The 13,152-nt window shown below is 43.0% G+C and overlaps 1 protein-coding gene across 2 annotated transcripts in view; it reads left to right on the plus strand.

Annotated features, from left to right (window-relative positions):
• The window catches only part of adamtsl3 (ADAMTS-like 3), a 203,279-nt gene that overhangs the window by 125,203 nt on the left and 64,924 nt on the right, over positions 1–13,152 (plus strand). For both annotated transcript variants that reach the window (XM_085468957.1, XM_085469033.1), the window contains exons 8-9: positions 7,163–7,237; positions 12,852–13,009. In XM_085468957.1, the coding sequence (XP_085325083.1) occupies positions 7,163–7,237; positions 12,852–13,009 (233 nt within the window). The remainder of the gene's footprint in view (positions 1–7,162; positions 7,238–12,851; positions 13,010–13,152) is intronic.

The following is a 13,152-nucleotide window of genomic DNA, read 5'->3' on the forward strand; positions in this document are numbered from 1 at the left end:
GGAGCCAGAAGTGGCCATATTTGGATCAGACGAGTGCTAATGTCAGACGCTGTTAGTTAATGTCTGCATCCTTAAATGTATGGGAGCTCCGCCTCCTCGGATGGTCTGTTGGTACAGCGACCTCACAGCTGCCATATTATTGGTCACATGATATCATGAAAAGGCTCCAACAGCACAAACACGGTGCAGAGGTCCAGTTCAGGTGAAGCTAGCAACTTCACCATCCACCTGTCATTCAAAGAGGCCACGCCCCTAATAATGCATGTTGTTAAGAAGGGGAAATTATCTCTGGAGACCAAACAGTTTGTGTTTCAGGCTGTAAACGTGTTTATTTCTGCTCTGTGAGGACTGACTCACTGCTGATGTCTCTGCTGGACGTTAGAGGAACTGCAGGCCTTGGTGTTTCAGCCCCGCTGGTTGCTGCTCTGTTAAAGTGCTTGCAGTGGACATCACTCTACCTGAGTTCTCTGTCAGCATCCAATATAAATGCTCTCTGATATCTACAAATGATTTGGAAGCACTGCAGCCTGATCACATTTTGTATTCTAATCTGTTTCCCAGCGATGCAGAAACTCTCGCTGCTTCCTCTTCCTCCCTTTCTTGTTTAATCTCTGGTTTCTTTAAGCTCGCATCACGCCAAGTCAGATTTCGTTTGGCCTTTTTAGCCTTACCTCCCTGGAGGACTGCAGCAGAACAAACATCTGCACTAAATGTCAGTGGTTCTGTGCAACACATTCTTCATCACTTACATTTAGTTTCTTGGGATTAAGATTCCAGCCAATTTGGCAGTTTCCTTTTTGCACTCCCCAGCCTCACGCAGAGGTCGGTCACCATTCTCTGAGCTCTAATAAGCTAATTGGTGTATCTGTCCATCACTTCTCAAAGACCGGGCAGGGAGATTTAATATTCCGTTTCTGGATCTTGACAAATTTAGATTAGAACTTTAGCTTGAAGGTTTTTCCCTTTGAAACGACTGAAAACAGGCTGCAGGAGTGCTGATCGCAGAGAACAGTCAGCGCGCTTCTTCAAGTCTGTGCTGATTTGAAATGTGAGGACACTGGTGTAATGTGTCACCTTTAAATGTAGTTTTATGTGTAGAAGGTAAAGACAGTCGAGAGGCTCGAGGATCAGATGGTACAGTTTGTAAGGTTGCAGCAATGCCAGAAAAACATAGACTGTACAAAAAGATGGACACCACCACCATGATGTCACTCATAGCTTCAAAAGTCTTTAGTTGGGTATTTTGGCATTGCACTTACTTCTTCCATACATGAAATTACAGAGTTGATAAATGTGTTATTATAAAAATAAGAAAAACGAGTAATTTGGAAATCTGTGAAAAACATGTTTAAAACAAAAAACATTACTTATTCAGTAAGTAACCAACTAAAGTCACATTATATACTCGACTCTGAGTCGCACTGGACTGCAGCATTAATCAAGCATAACATTCAAAAACTCTTTTTAATGTTCAGGAATGAAGTAAATAATTGTAATTTGACATATTTGTACAAAATAATAATTTGATTTTTTTATAAAACAATTAAAAAATTAAAAAATTGATGTAGAACAGCTCTAATTGTGTTTTATAATTATTTTGTTTTAATTAAAGAGGTTATTAATCACTACTTAATTTTGGTAATTTCACTGTATCGGGCTGTAAACATGTTTATTTCTGCTCTAAAGTTTTAACATGGGAGTCTGTAGGGACTGACTCATTGCCAGAGCCTCTAGTGGACATTAGAGGAACTGCAGCTTTTGGTGCTGGTTTTATTTTTCAGCCTCTGAACCATAAACCTGCGACATGAAGGAGGCAGTCGTTACAGTTTTTATTGAAGTGCTGCAGCTGCTAAACCCAGAGTCGGTACAAACATGTGAGCGTGCTCCACTTTTAAAATAATAATATCTGCAAACGTATTGAATTCATTATTAACCTTCATCATGGACGGCATGTTTTATGGATAAAACGAAATAGCCCTGAAATATTTTTAACCAGAGAGGCAGCAAAGGTCGTTAAACTTTGAAAGTGTGGATTTAAACTCGGGGATATCTTCTGTAGCAGGAGTATGTTCATTCAGCATAATTTGGCTGTTTTAGGTTGAATTTAACTGGATACACATTATGTTTTACAGTGACTCTTTATCCTTCGGCACTGCGGATGTTTGCTGAACGTGGCTCTATTACCGTTACGAATCAATACCTATGGTTCTAAACTATATTAGCAAAAGCATGTGCGGATAAGGCACGACAGACGGATGATTAAAATCATAAAGCATCTGTTCTTCATGAAGTCTCATGTTTTTCTTTTTGGATTCAGATTTCACAGACAGGTATACAGTTTATGTGCAGGAGGGTCAAATTTAAAACCATGAACTTGTTATCATGATGAAGTAATTTGCAGCACCGAACGTCAACTGCATTTAGGAAAACTCAAAACACCTCGTTTATACAAGATTTACACACAAACACAGCATTAAATAAAATCACTGGTTTTGGTTTGACGAATGTTGGAAACATCTGACATAAAGTGAATATGAAAATATTAAAAATCTATATTTCATTGGTCCGCAGCTAAAAAATGAAGCTCCCAAACCTGCAGTTCCTGTAACGTCCAGCAGGGGCAGCAGTGAGTCAGTCCCCATAGACTCCCACGTTAAAACTTTACAGCAGAAATAAACGTTTACAGCCTGAGACAAACTGTTTGGTGTCTGTGTGTCATTTCTCCTTCATAACGCCTGTGCGGGGTGTTATGAAGTCTAAGGCTTATTAGGGGCGGGGCCTCTTTGACTGACAGGTGCAGGTGCTGTTGGAGGCTTTTGGAGCATTTTTCATGTGATATATTATCGCTCCATCCAAGAATTCGTCAGCTATCATGTGACCTGTCTTAGAATAAACACTAGGTGTGTTTGTGGTTCCAGGACACCTTTCCTGGGTTTCACATCATAAGCGACTGCACAAGTACGTCTGACTTCAGGTCCCGTGAATACGTGCTCTGTGTCTCTGACACTGGCTCGGCGCCCTTGTTATCCCAGGCCAGTGGGGAACCTGTAAAGCCTTCTCACACAACAATCAAAGTTTCCGGCTGGAAGGACTCTACCTGTCAGACTCATTTGTTTTCCATCCAGTTTGTAAGTTTCCGTCTCCCGTGCTTTGTCTCCTGCCCTCGGCTCTAATGTCCCAGAAGAAGAGAGCCGATAAGGTTAACCAATCACGCACATTTATGCCTACCTTAGTGAGAGCGAGTTTATTTACAGACGCGCGAGTATCACCTTTGTTCCTCCTCATCCATTATTCATGACCCCGCTGTTTATCAGTCATTGCATTTGGAATATGAATTTGCAGCAGTATTCCCTAAAGCCTCAGTTTACAGAGTCGACGGCCTCGTGTGAAATGAGCTGTTTATCTATGTTTCATTTCATAATTTATTTCGAAGGTTGCTTAAAAAACATAAAAACAACCTGGCTTTATGTTTAATCTCTATTTTAGAGTTCAAGGGGAAAAAACTGCAAATGGCTGCAGCTGAATTTATTCCATAGCTTCCATAAATTTAAAGGCAGATGCAGTTTTCCAAGTATAATTATGTTTGGGGTAAAGCCCAGCGGCTCACAGCCACAGCGTGTTAATTGAGCTCGGCTCTCGTTTGTCGCTGGAGGAGAAACTGACGTTTATAAAATATAGAAAATGGAATTAAGTCTGCGTTTGTCTGTGGAGGTGTCGCCTCGTGCCCACGCCTCCTCGCTTACCCGCCGTGGGACAAACTCGTCTACCATGAAACCTCACAAAGTGTTTCACAGCAGCGAATGCTTTCAGTATTTTGTTGTTCCTGCACGCTGCGACCTGCACAGGAGAGGCGTGTGACTGACTAGTTAGCGAGGTGACATTTAACAGCACACACGTGGACGTTATTTAGAGCCGCGGAGGAGATCGCTGCTTCTGTGCAGCTGTAAAGCAGCAGGCAGGACAGCGCTGCGGTGTGGTGGTCTCCTCACGTCAGCCTTCACCACAAACAGGGAGCTGAAGGCGAGTTTCTTCTTCGTCCAGCTAACGCGTGTAATAACTGAGAGCTGCCAATTAATGCTGCTAAACAAGCTCCATTAATGGACTTTCATTTTCACCTTGGGGCGGCTTAACAAGGTAACACCTACACTGATTAACATCCAGGACACAATCTGGCAAGATGTTGAAGAGGTTTAAATGCCCCCTTGTGACCACCACCACCACCCAGCCACCACCTACATATATAATATCTGCTGCCCCAAATCTTTAACTGTGAAGTAGTGATATCTGGATTGTGCTGGCAGCTGCACCAGCAGCTGTTTTGCAGGACGAGGAGCACCTTTGGCTGCTGCTGATGTTAACTTCTTACCAAGCAAATTCATGAGCAGGATAACGAGATGCAGCGTGAGCGTCGACTCAGCAAGATTGGAACACGAGTGAACCTTCAAATCAACAGATTTCCACCTTTTTTAAGGAAGCTCTGTGCTGAAGATTTGGCTCTAATGAAGGTGTTGTGACTTTATTGGACGCTGACAGGCGAGAGACGAGTTAGTGGACTCGAGTCAGGGACATTTACTCCACTCTGTTGGAAGAATAATGAACGTTACACGCTGCTGCCTCTCCAGCCTGATGGGATTCAGATAGCTCCTTCAGATGTTGTCCACTCTCTCCACCATCACACCCCGCTCTGAAGTCCGCCGTCTGCTGTTGAGCTCGAGTGTCAGCACCTGTGGTCTTTCAACGAATCCCGTCTGGCGCTGCCTTTAAGGATGTTTGAGTATAAAATGTCCTTCTGCTGTTTTACGGTTTAACAGATTTACAAATCCACACTTTCATATCTTACCTCCCCGCTTCTTTTTTTTTGAGTAGATGTAGAAAAGAGTAAAAAATTATTATTACATGCATAATCATGGTGGCTGAAGAAATACTCTATTATTCTCTATTTGTACTCCCTTCTTACCAGTGATGTCTGGTCCAGTATGTGAATGAATATGTGATCCTGTCTGAGAAAGCTGGATCGGGTCTCGGTGACAATAGGCCAATCAAGGCCAATCTGTGCAATTCAGTTCTATATTGTTCAGTGGTTTCTGCTCCACCTTTCAGCACCTCTGCACCGGTTAAAGAGGATGGAGGAAGCTAACAGGAAAGGGTCAGCAGTGTGGAGGCTTTTCAGACCTCCAACACTTTTTCTTTGTTTTTTTAAGTCTCTCATTTCATGTCACTTTTAACACATGGATGGATGGATGTTGTGACTCTTCAGAGGCAAACACACTTTGAATATGGTTATGATTAGCAAAAACTTTATGGTTTGATTTAAAGAAAAACCTACATGTCAAACATCTTTCAAACTTCTCCCACAAGGTGGTGGTTGGTATGGTTGTATTCTTTTAACCTGGGACATGAGTGAACGCACAAGACTAGGAACAGAGCACGATCTGATAGCCCCGTGTCCCACATCATCATTATAAATGTTGTTCCAGGTTCAACATTGCAAGTGACCAATCACATTGTTGTGATGTCATACTTTTGCGACTTCGGAAAAAAGCGTCGTAAAAAAAAAAAACTACGCCTCTGTCCGCCGATCCAGCAATTTGAATTCTTTGCATTTCAGGATGCTGTTCTTTAATAAACGGTAAGCATTATGGTAAATGGCCTGCATTTGTATAGCGCTTTTCTAGTCCATAGGACCCCAAAGCGCTTTACACTACATTCAGTCATCCACCCATCCACACACACATTGGTGATGGCAGCTACATTGTAGCCACAGCTGCCCTGGGGCGCACTGACAGAGGCGAGGCTGCCGGACACAGGCGCCACCGGGCCCTCTGACCACCACCAGTAGGCAAACACGGGGTTAGTATCTTGCCCAAGGATATTTGGCATGCAGCCAGGATGCAGCCTGGGATCGAACCACCGACCTTCTGATTAGTGGCTGACCTGCTCTGCCACCTGAGCTACAGCCAGTGTTGCATATTGTTCTTGCAACACTGGAATTTCATAAATGAATGATTCGCTTGGCTTGCAAAAGTATGACGTCACAACAATGTGATTGGTCACTTGCAATGTTGAACCTGGAACAACATTTATTAAGATGATGTGGGAACAACACCGACACGAGGATATCAGATCAACCAAGGAACAGGACCCGGCCTGGTGGTTGTGAACTGAGGCAGTCTGCACTGATGACCACAACTCGTCTACAAAGCATCTCCTCCAGTAGTGGACGTAACAGAACTGATTGTATTCTGCCTATATGCCTGCGTAAAAGCAATGTCCCTGAGGGCTCGTGTCATTTTGCAGTTAAATCACCGTCCTGCAGCAACTTTGTGGAGGAGTTTGTGTTTCTGGAACAGATTAACTGAGATCTGTCACAGAAAAAGAAACATTGCTGTATTATTACAGGATTGCATACGATAGCCAACTTGATCCCATTCAGTCGGCGACTAATAGCAGGCTGACTTTCTCTTATTGCTGTTTTGTCGCCGTCTTGATGCAAAGACATTTTAAAGATCACAACTCACCACTGGGCACAGGTCACAGACCTGGTCCGCTTCTTCAAAGCAACCATTTCAAAGACAACACAGTTGCAGTAACTTTGGTGTTGCTGCGTTTTCCAACCAGTTTTCCTTGGTGTGGCTGCAGAATTGTGTTGGTGATCCTTCAACTTGATTTTCAGGATCTGGAAGAATTCACAGGGAGGCACATCTGGCGAATGGTCCAAGACTGAGCGACGATGCTCTGTGCCAGCACACGGTGGTCCAGCAGTTCGTGTCGTTCCTCTGAATGGTCGTTCCACTTCCCCAAACATTTCCAACATGAATGCATGAAGCTCCTCACCTGATGCTCTGCCTCCAGGATTCTCTAAAGTTTTGATCAGATATTGTCAGTGTTGAGCGAGTCCTGTCGGACTGTAGCAGCCTCGTTCCTGAAAAAAGATGCTGAAGGGGATCCAGTCTGATGCTCATCAAGTGTCAGTATGTGAGAAGTTTTCAAGCGAGGCTGGACTACTTTTACGGTAAAAAACATAAAACCCAAAACATGAGAAGGCAGACAAAGACAAAACGTTTCCTCTGCAGGTGTTTGGATGTGTCCGCCTCTCTGCTCAGTGACGGTTGTTGTGTTGTCAGTTTAACCGAAACCTTTCTGATCTTTTTTCCACCTGCAGCTCTGAAGACGGTGCTGGAGGTCCCGATGGGAAGTCGCTTTCTCAGACTCAACGCCAAAGGCCCCGATATGATCGGTGAGTCTACTTTGTTCCAAAAGCTGAACAAAGCAAAGCTGATGCTCAGTTTGACAGTGTGTCCTATGAAACTCGTGTTTTTCACACCAGGTTTTTACGCACATTCGCGCTTTGATCTCTTAAGAACTTAACATAATAATGTTACAGACGATTTCAAGTGAATTCAGTTTCTCTGTAAGGAACACATTTATGGTGAGAGGATTATTTGTCTCGTGCTGGTCTGTGGACTGAATATGAAGAAGGATCAGTCAATCAAATCTGTGTTTATTGCTACATGCAGGCATGACTTTATGATCGCCGTGTAATCGTCTCACAACAGGGTGTTTATTAAAATGTGCTCTGAATACCAAGTTGCTGGTTTACATGTGATGATTTATGAGAACATGACTGGGTTCAGTTTGCATTTTTAAACACTGTTTTAATATAATGACCTCTCTCACCGCGGCAGAAGCTCAGCTGAAGGACAATCGACCACACAAACGTGAGCGAGAGTAGCTCACCGTTTATCCTGAAGATTCTCGACTTGGCTCCTGGTTAAAAGAATCCTCAGACCAGCTCTTCATCAGGTTTTTTACCAACACCAGAGACTCGTTAACACATATTTCTGTCAGCTTGGCTCAAATAAAAAGATGTCGTCGTGCTCAAAACTGTTTGCTTTTGCACTTGTTCTGCACGTTCGTGTCTCTTTGCGAGAAACAACAGTAGCTGCCTCTGATTAAATTTTCCCTGATGTTGGTTTCCGTCACTTTTATATCTCGTGGAAATCTTTCCCTGTGCTCATCGCCGACATTTTCAGATTTGTTGGAAAGAAGTTGCTATGAGAACGTAAAGCGGGCATCTTCAGTGATGTTGTGGGACTATTTCCTGCTTTCAGCATGTTATTCACAAGCTCGGCAAAATTCTCTGTGGCTGCCAAGAAAATTCTGGAAAACCTGTACGAATGCTTCCCATCGCTGCTGGTTTCCTTTGGACTCATCTTTAAGCAGCAGTTCACTGTAAAAACTAACAGCCTTAGTTATGGCTTCACTTTTCTGGAGACCAAATTATTTTTTTAAATGCTGAAACGCATCACTGTTTCATCCTCGCTGTCTAATGTTTGGAAGGTCGTAACAGAAAAACAGGACGTGTTCGATGAAAATGGCTTTCAGATCTGGAGTTAGCAGGTGAAATCTATCAAAGTGCAGGCGAAGGAGTCCCAGTAGCACAATGCTTGTTGACCAGTGTAATGGGACGCTGCTACAACTTGTAGGCCTGAGTATGGAAAGTTCTGTGTAGCACCTAAGGACCATCAACACAGGACCATACGGAGACCTTTAAATAGAGGGAACCATCTAATGTGGTTTGTAGTGATGCATTTCCTCAAAAAGAAGCTGAACCAGGGACAAATATGCTTCAGTTTACAAACCTGACTTACAAGACAAACGAGACATCGAGCACAAAGACTTAACATCCAGTTCTTACGTTGGTGGTCGTCATCGTATGGCCAAGAGTTTGAACCCAATCAGAGCCCTGATGAACTCCAAGTACAACCAAACGTGCGTGAACTGGTTTTATGGCAGTGTAAATATGAAATGAACCAGAACTACATTTAATCTCTGGGTATTTATGTGAAGCAACAAGGGTAAACTGGGGATCTGCCCTTCCCAGTCACCACCACTGTTCCCAACACACATGCACAAAGCTGCTAATATAACACATCTGCAACAATAATAATGACAACTAGTACAACATGAGAGTCCCAGTAACCAACACGAAACACAACACTGAAACTGTAGCACAGCACTTTTTACAAATGTTGTGTTGAGACAAATGAGCCACTCCATCTAAAATCAGCTCATTTTTACAACATTTCCTCCACCGTCTCAGATTTGCTAGTTTTTAGTTTTAAACTTTTATGCTTTTGAAGTTTGCGTAACAAAAATGATTGCTGTGAAATTTTAGAAAAATGGTTCAGTGACCGAATTTGAGAAAACGAAAATATCTGAAAAAAAAAGAAAGATAAAAGCTGGACACTTTTACTCGTCTTTCATATCATCTAAACAAATCTGTCATTTTGACAGCTTTTAGCCAGCATCCATCCATTCTTCTCATCCTTGTCACAGTGTTGTGTTTGTGGGGGTGGTGAAGCCGATCCCAGCTGTCTTAGGCCTAAAGTTTTATGTAAATCAGAGTCGGTCCAGCAGGAGCTGATTTGAGATTCCTCACATGCCACGTTGTGTTGTGTTGATGTGTTGGTTTCCACAGTGTCACCTGATAAATAGTGGTGATAGTTTGGACAGTAAATCATGCTTTCAGCTCCAAGTCCAGACCTGGGCTCACCTTGTTATAAAACAAACCAGAGATGTGAAGAAAAAACTTCCCTGCACAGCCGAAACCCTGCGATTCCCATCCTGCTGACTGCTTCGTTGCATCATTTGGGTTTTCTGCTCTATTTTATTGTCGATTGAAAAAAGTGAAGGGTCTGAGGGCGAATGCAGATACGTCAGCACAAACCTGATCCTAAAACAGCGCCAAGATGTTCTGGCTGAGTCAGAGGCTCCTGATTCGAGGAGTAACCCAGAATTTCTTTGGCAGGTTGCTCATCTGTTACCAAGAGCTCATTTTAGAGGAGAGACAGAGCACAATAGCAGAAAACAGGTCCAACACACTCATTTACAGTTCAGAGAGTTACTCCTCTGTAACTAAGCATAATATCAAACACGTAATCAGAATTTAACACCAGGTAACTTTAAAAAGATGAACAACTTCTTTTCATAATGGGCCAAAGACTCCACGATTTCCTCTCCCGAATTTTTCATTTTTTCATGTAACATAATTAAGATCTTTTTTTAAAAACATGGAATATCTTGGAAAAGTCAGACTTAACCTCCACCAGATCACCAGCAATCTATCCGGGGTCCAGGTCAGAGGCAGGGTTTGGGTAAATGTTAAGTTTTAGCCGGTTGGAACAGGAAAGCCCAAAGATGTCCGACCCTGCTGAATGTTAAGAGGTTAAATATAATCACAACATGAAAAATGGTGATGCTTTGTCTTAGACTTACAGATTAATTGGATTTGCACCAACCTTTTGTGAGAACAAAGTCTTACAGAAAAGCACAAACGATCTGCTCTTTGTTGAATTCAGACATCACGGAGTTCAAACTGTTTCATTCTGACAGCACAGGCCAGATTGATCCACGGCCCCAAAGCCAGAGGCGAAGGTCGTGGTTTTCCAGCAAAGGAAGAAGCTATGAAACTCATCAGCGTCCTGGCAGCGGATGGAGAGTTGCTTTCTAAGCTTACTGGAAGCTATTGGGAGTACATAAAAACTAGAGTGTACTTCCAAACACAAACACACTCTCTGAAAACACTCAGGAAAAGATTACTGGCCCATATATCTGCCAGTAGATTTTAGTATTTTGTTCCAAGAGGCAAGCGCTGAGGCAACAAGCACCAGCAGGCGAATAGAGGTGGACTGTGTAATTTAGCCTGAGGAGCCGGAAAGTGAGGCACCTTCCCACCGCTCACTGTACAATTTCAGGTAGAGTGAAGTTGCTCTAGGCTTTTATACCTGCACATTGGCTTTTAAGGCGCTGAATCATCCTGAGTGATGATGCACAATCAGCTACAGGAGTGCACCGACAGAGGCATCCAGTCCTTTTACAGAGAAGCTGTGCAGCTACACTCAGTGTGCCAGGTTCAGGTACAGCTGTGCTCATTAACTCATTGACCTTAATGAATTAATGAATATGTATCTGGTTGGGCCCGCATGTTGGCTTTAGGATTACACGTTTTCTTTTGTTGCACAGTTTCTGTCCCAGATAACAAAAGGGGCGTGACCAACAGCCGACATATTCATCCAAAAGCCACATGAGGATTTGGGTGGTCTGTGCTTGGTTGCCAGAGTGACAAACCCATAGCAATTCCACAAGCCAGCCAACAATGAACCAAATACAGCAGGAATTTCTTAGTATGGGCAAGCTATGGTGGCACTCCCATCGGTTTAAACGGGTTAATGAGCCGTGGATAGCAACCAAAAGTCACACAAACGGCAAACTAATTCTATTCCAAGGCTGGACTCGTTTGTAGAGTTCAGCAGTCAGAAGGAGCAGAGCTGCTCTTCTTGCCCATCATATGAAGACACTGCTGGAGTCTGAATACGGCTCTCTTTGGAAGTTCTTTGGATGCATCCGCCAGGGATAGACCCGAAGACACACCAGTGGAATTGCTTCTTCTTTCCTGGCTTTCGAGAGTGCAAGGATCCCCAAGGAGGAGCTGGAAGACGCGGCTGTGAGGAGGCTACAGGAAACTCTGAGTAATTAGAGGTGGTTTGCACCTTTTGGAGACAGCCTTGGATCTCTTGTGAGAACTCTGTGCTTTAATGTAACAGGCCTGCGTACTTCATATTACTACTGATTTTTACTCGTTGGAATGGAGTACAGCAACTTTTTAGTCTCTAAGTCACAGATGTCAGACCTGCACCTGCAGACAGAACCAGAGCAGCACCGTTTACAGTAAAACAACAAACTCTGAGAGGAAAACTTTATTTTATCACACTTGACAGAACACAGGACTTAATATTGGATCTTAATATGTCCATGTGTATGGACATGTGCAGGTATATATGTATGTATATGTATAACTATGTATATTTAGTGTGTACATGTCTAGAAATAGGAATAGTAGTGGTACAATAGTTATGTCAAGCTATATAGTTTATGTCTTCCATATTTCCAACCATATCCATAATCACATACTGTGTGTGCTACCATTGTATATAGTGTATTATCTTACTTTTTTCACTGATTGTACTTATTTGTATTTTTGTATTTTCTTCTGATATCTGTACCTGAGCTGAGGTGACGCAAAAATTTCCCCGTTGTGGGATCAATAAAGTCTTATCTTATCTTCTACTGATGCAAAGTTTATGTTTTCTACTGTATCTTTTTGCTTTTGAAAAAGGGGATACCGAAAATGTGGGACTTTAACATCACTCACCATTTTAGAGTACTCTGAACTTAATACTTTTCGTCTATCCTGTCTTCCTTCTCTCACCCCAACCAATCACAGCAGATGGCCCCGCCCCTCCCTGAGCCTGGTTCTGCTGGAGGTTTCTTCCTGTTATAAGGGAGTTTTTCCTTCCCACTGTCGCCAAAGTGCTGCTCATAGGGGCTCATATGATTGTTGGGTTTTTCTCTGTATGTATTATTGTACTACTGTGAAATATAAAGCGCCTTGAGGCGACTGCTGTTTTGATTAAGCGCTATATAAATAAAATTGAATTGAGTACCTTTGTGAAATCAGCAGTGCAGTACAGTAAGAAGACCCCACAGCTGTTACAGATTTGGTTGTTGTGTCTTTGTTACCTGGTTTGCCATAATGTCTCTGATTGTAACGCTTCCCAAAAACTCGTCTTCTCTGCGTTGTAAGCTAACGAGGTGAGTCACACAGATCTCTAGTTTTTATCTCCAGTATTAGGTAAGAACTTGTTTCCTCTCGGTGGAAGTAAACAACAAATTTCACACCCAGTCTTGTCGGGTTGCACGTCACATTTCAGACATTTGCATTTTTAAAGCATGAATTTAATCCTGCGTGTGCTTTAATAACACTCCCTCCTGCTCTGTCTCTCTGCCAGTTATTGAAGCCGTGTCTCTTCAGGGGAGGAAGGAGGAGACCGATCTGCAGTCAACGGGCTCCTACGTGATAGGAAACACCTCCTTGGACTTTCAGAGGGGGAACGACCGGCAGACACTCAGGACGCACGGCCCACTCGGCGCTGATTACATCATCAAGGTGAAGCTATCTTCATAGCAAAACAGCCTGAGGACTTTGAGCTTCTGTTGACATATTTTATCACAGATACAAGAGCGCAAACATAAATAAAACAGGCTGCTGCGAATATTTGGCTTTTGAGGCATTGTTTTAATGAGACTGAG

The sequence above is a fragment of the Copadichromis virginalis genome, linkage group LG1 (genome assembly GCF_057382275.1).
Source record: "Copadichromis virginalis isolate Kocher_CV1m ecotype Utaka linkage group LG1, C_Virginalis_male_GT1.1, whole genome shotgun sequence".
In the NCBI taxonomy this organism is placed as follows: Eukaryota; Metazoa; Chordata; class Actinopteri; order Cichliformes; family Cichlidae; genus Copadichromis; species Copadichromis virginalis.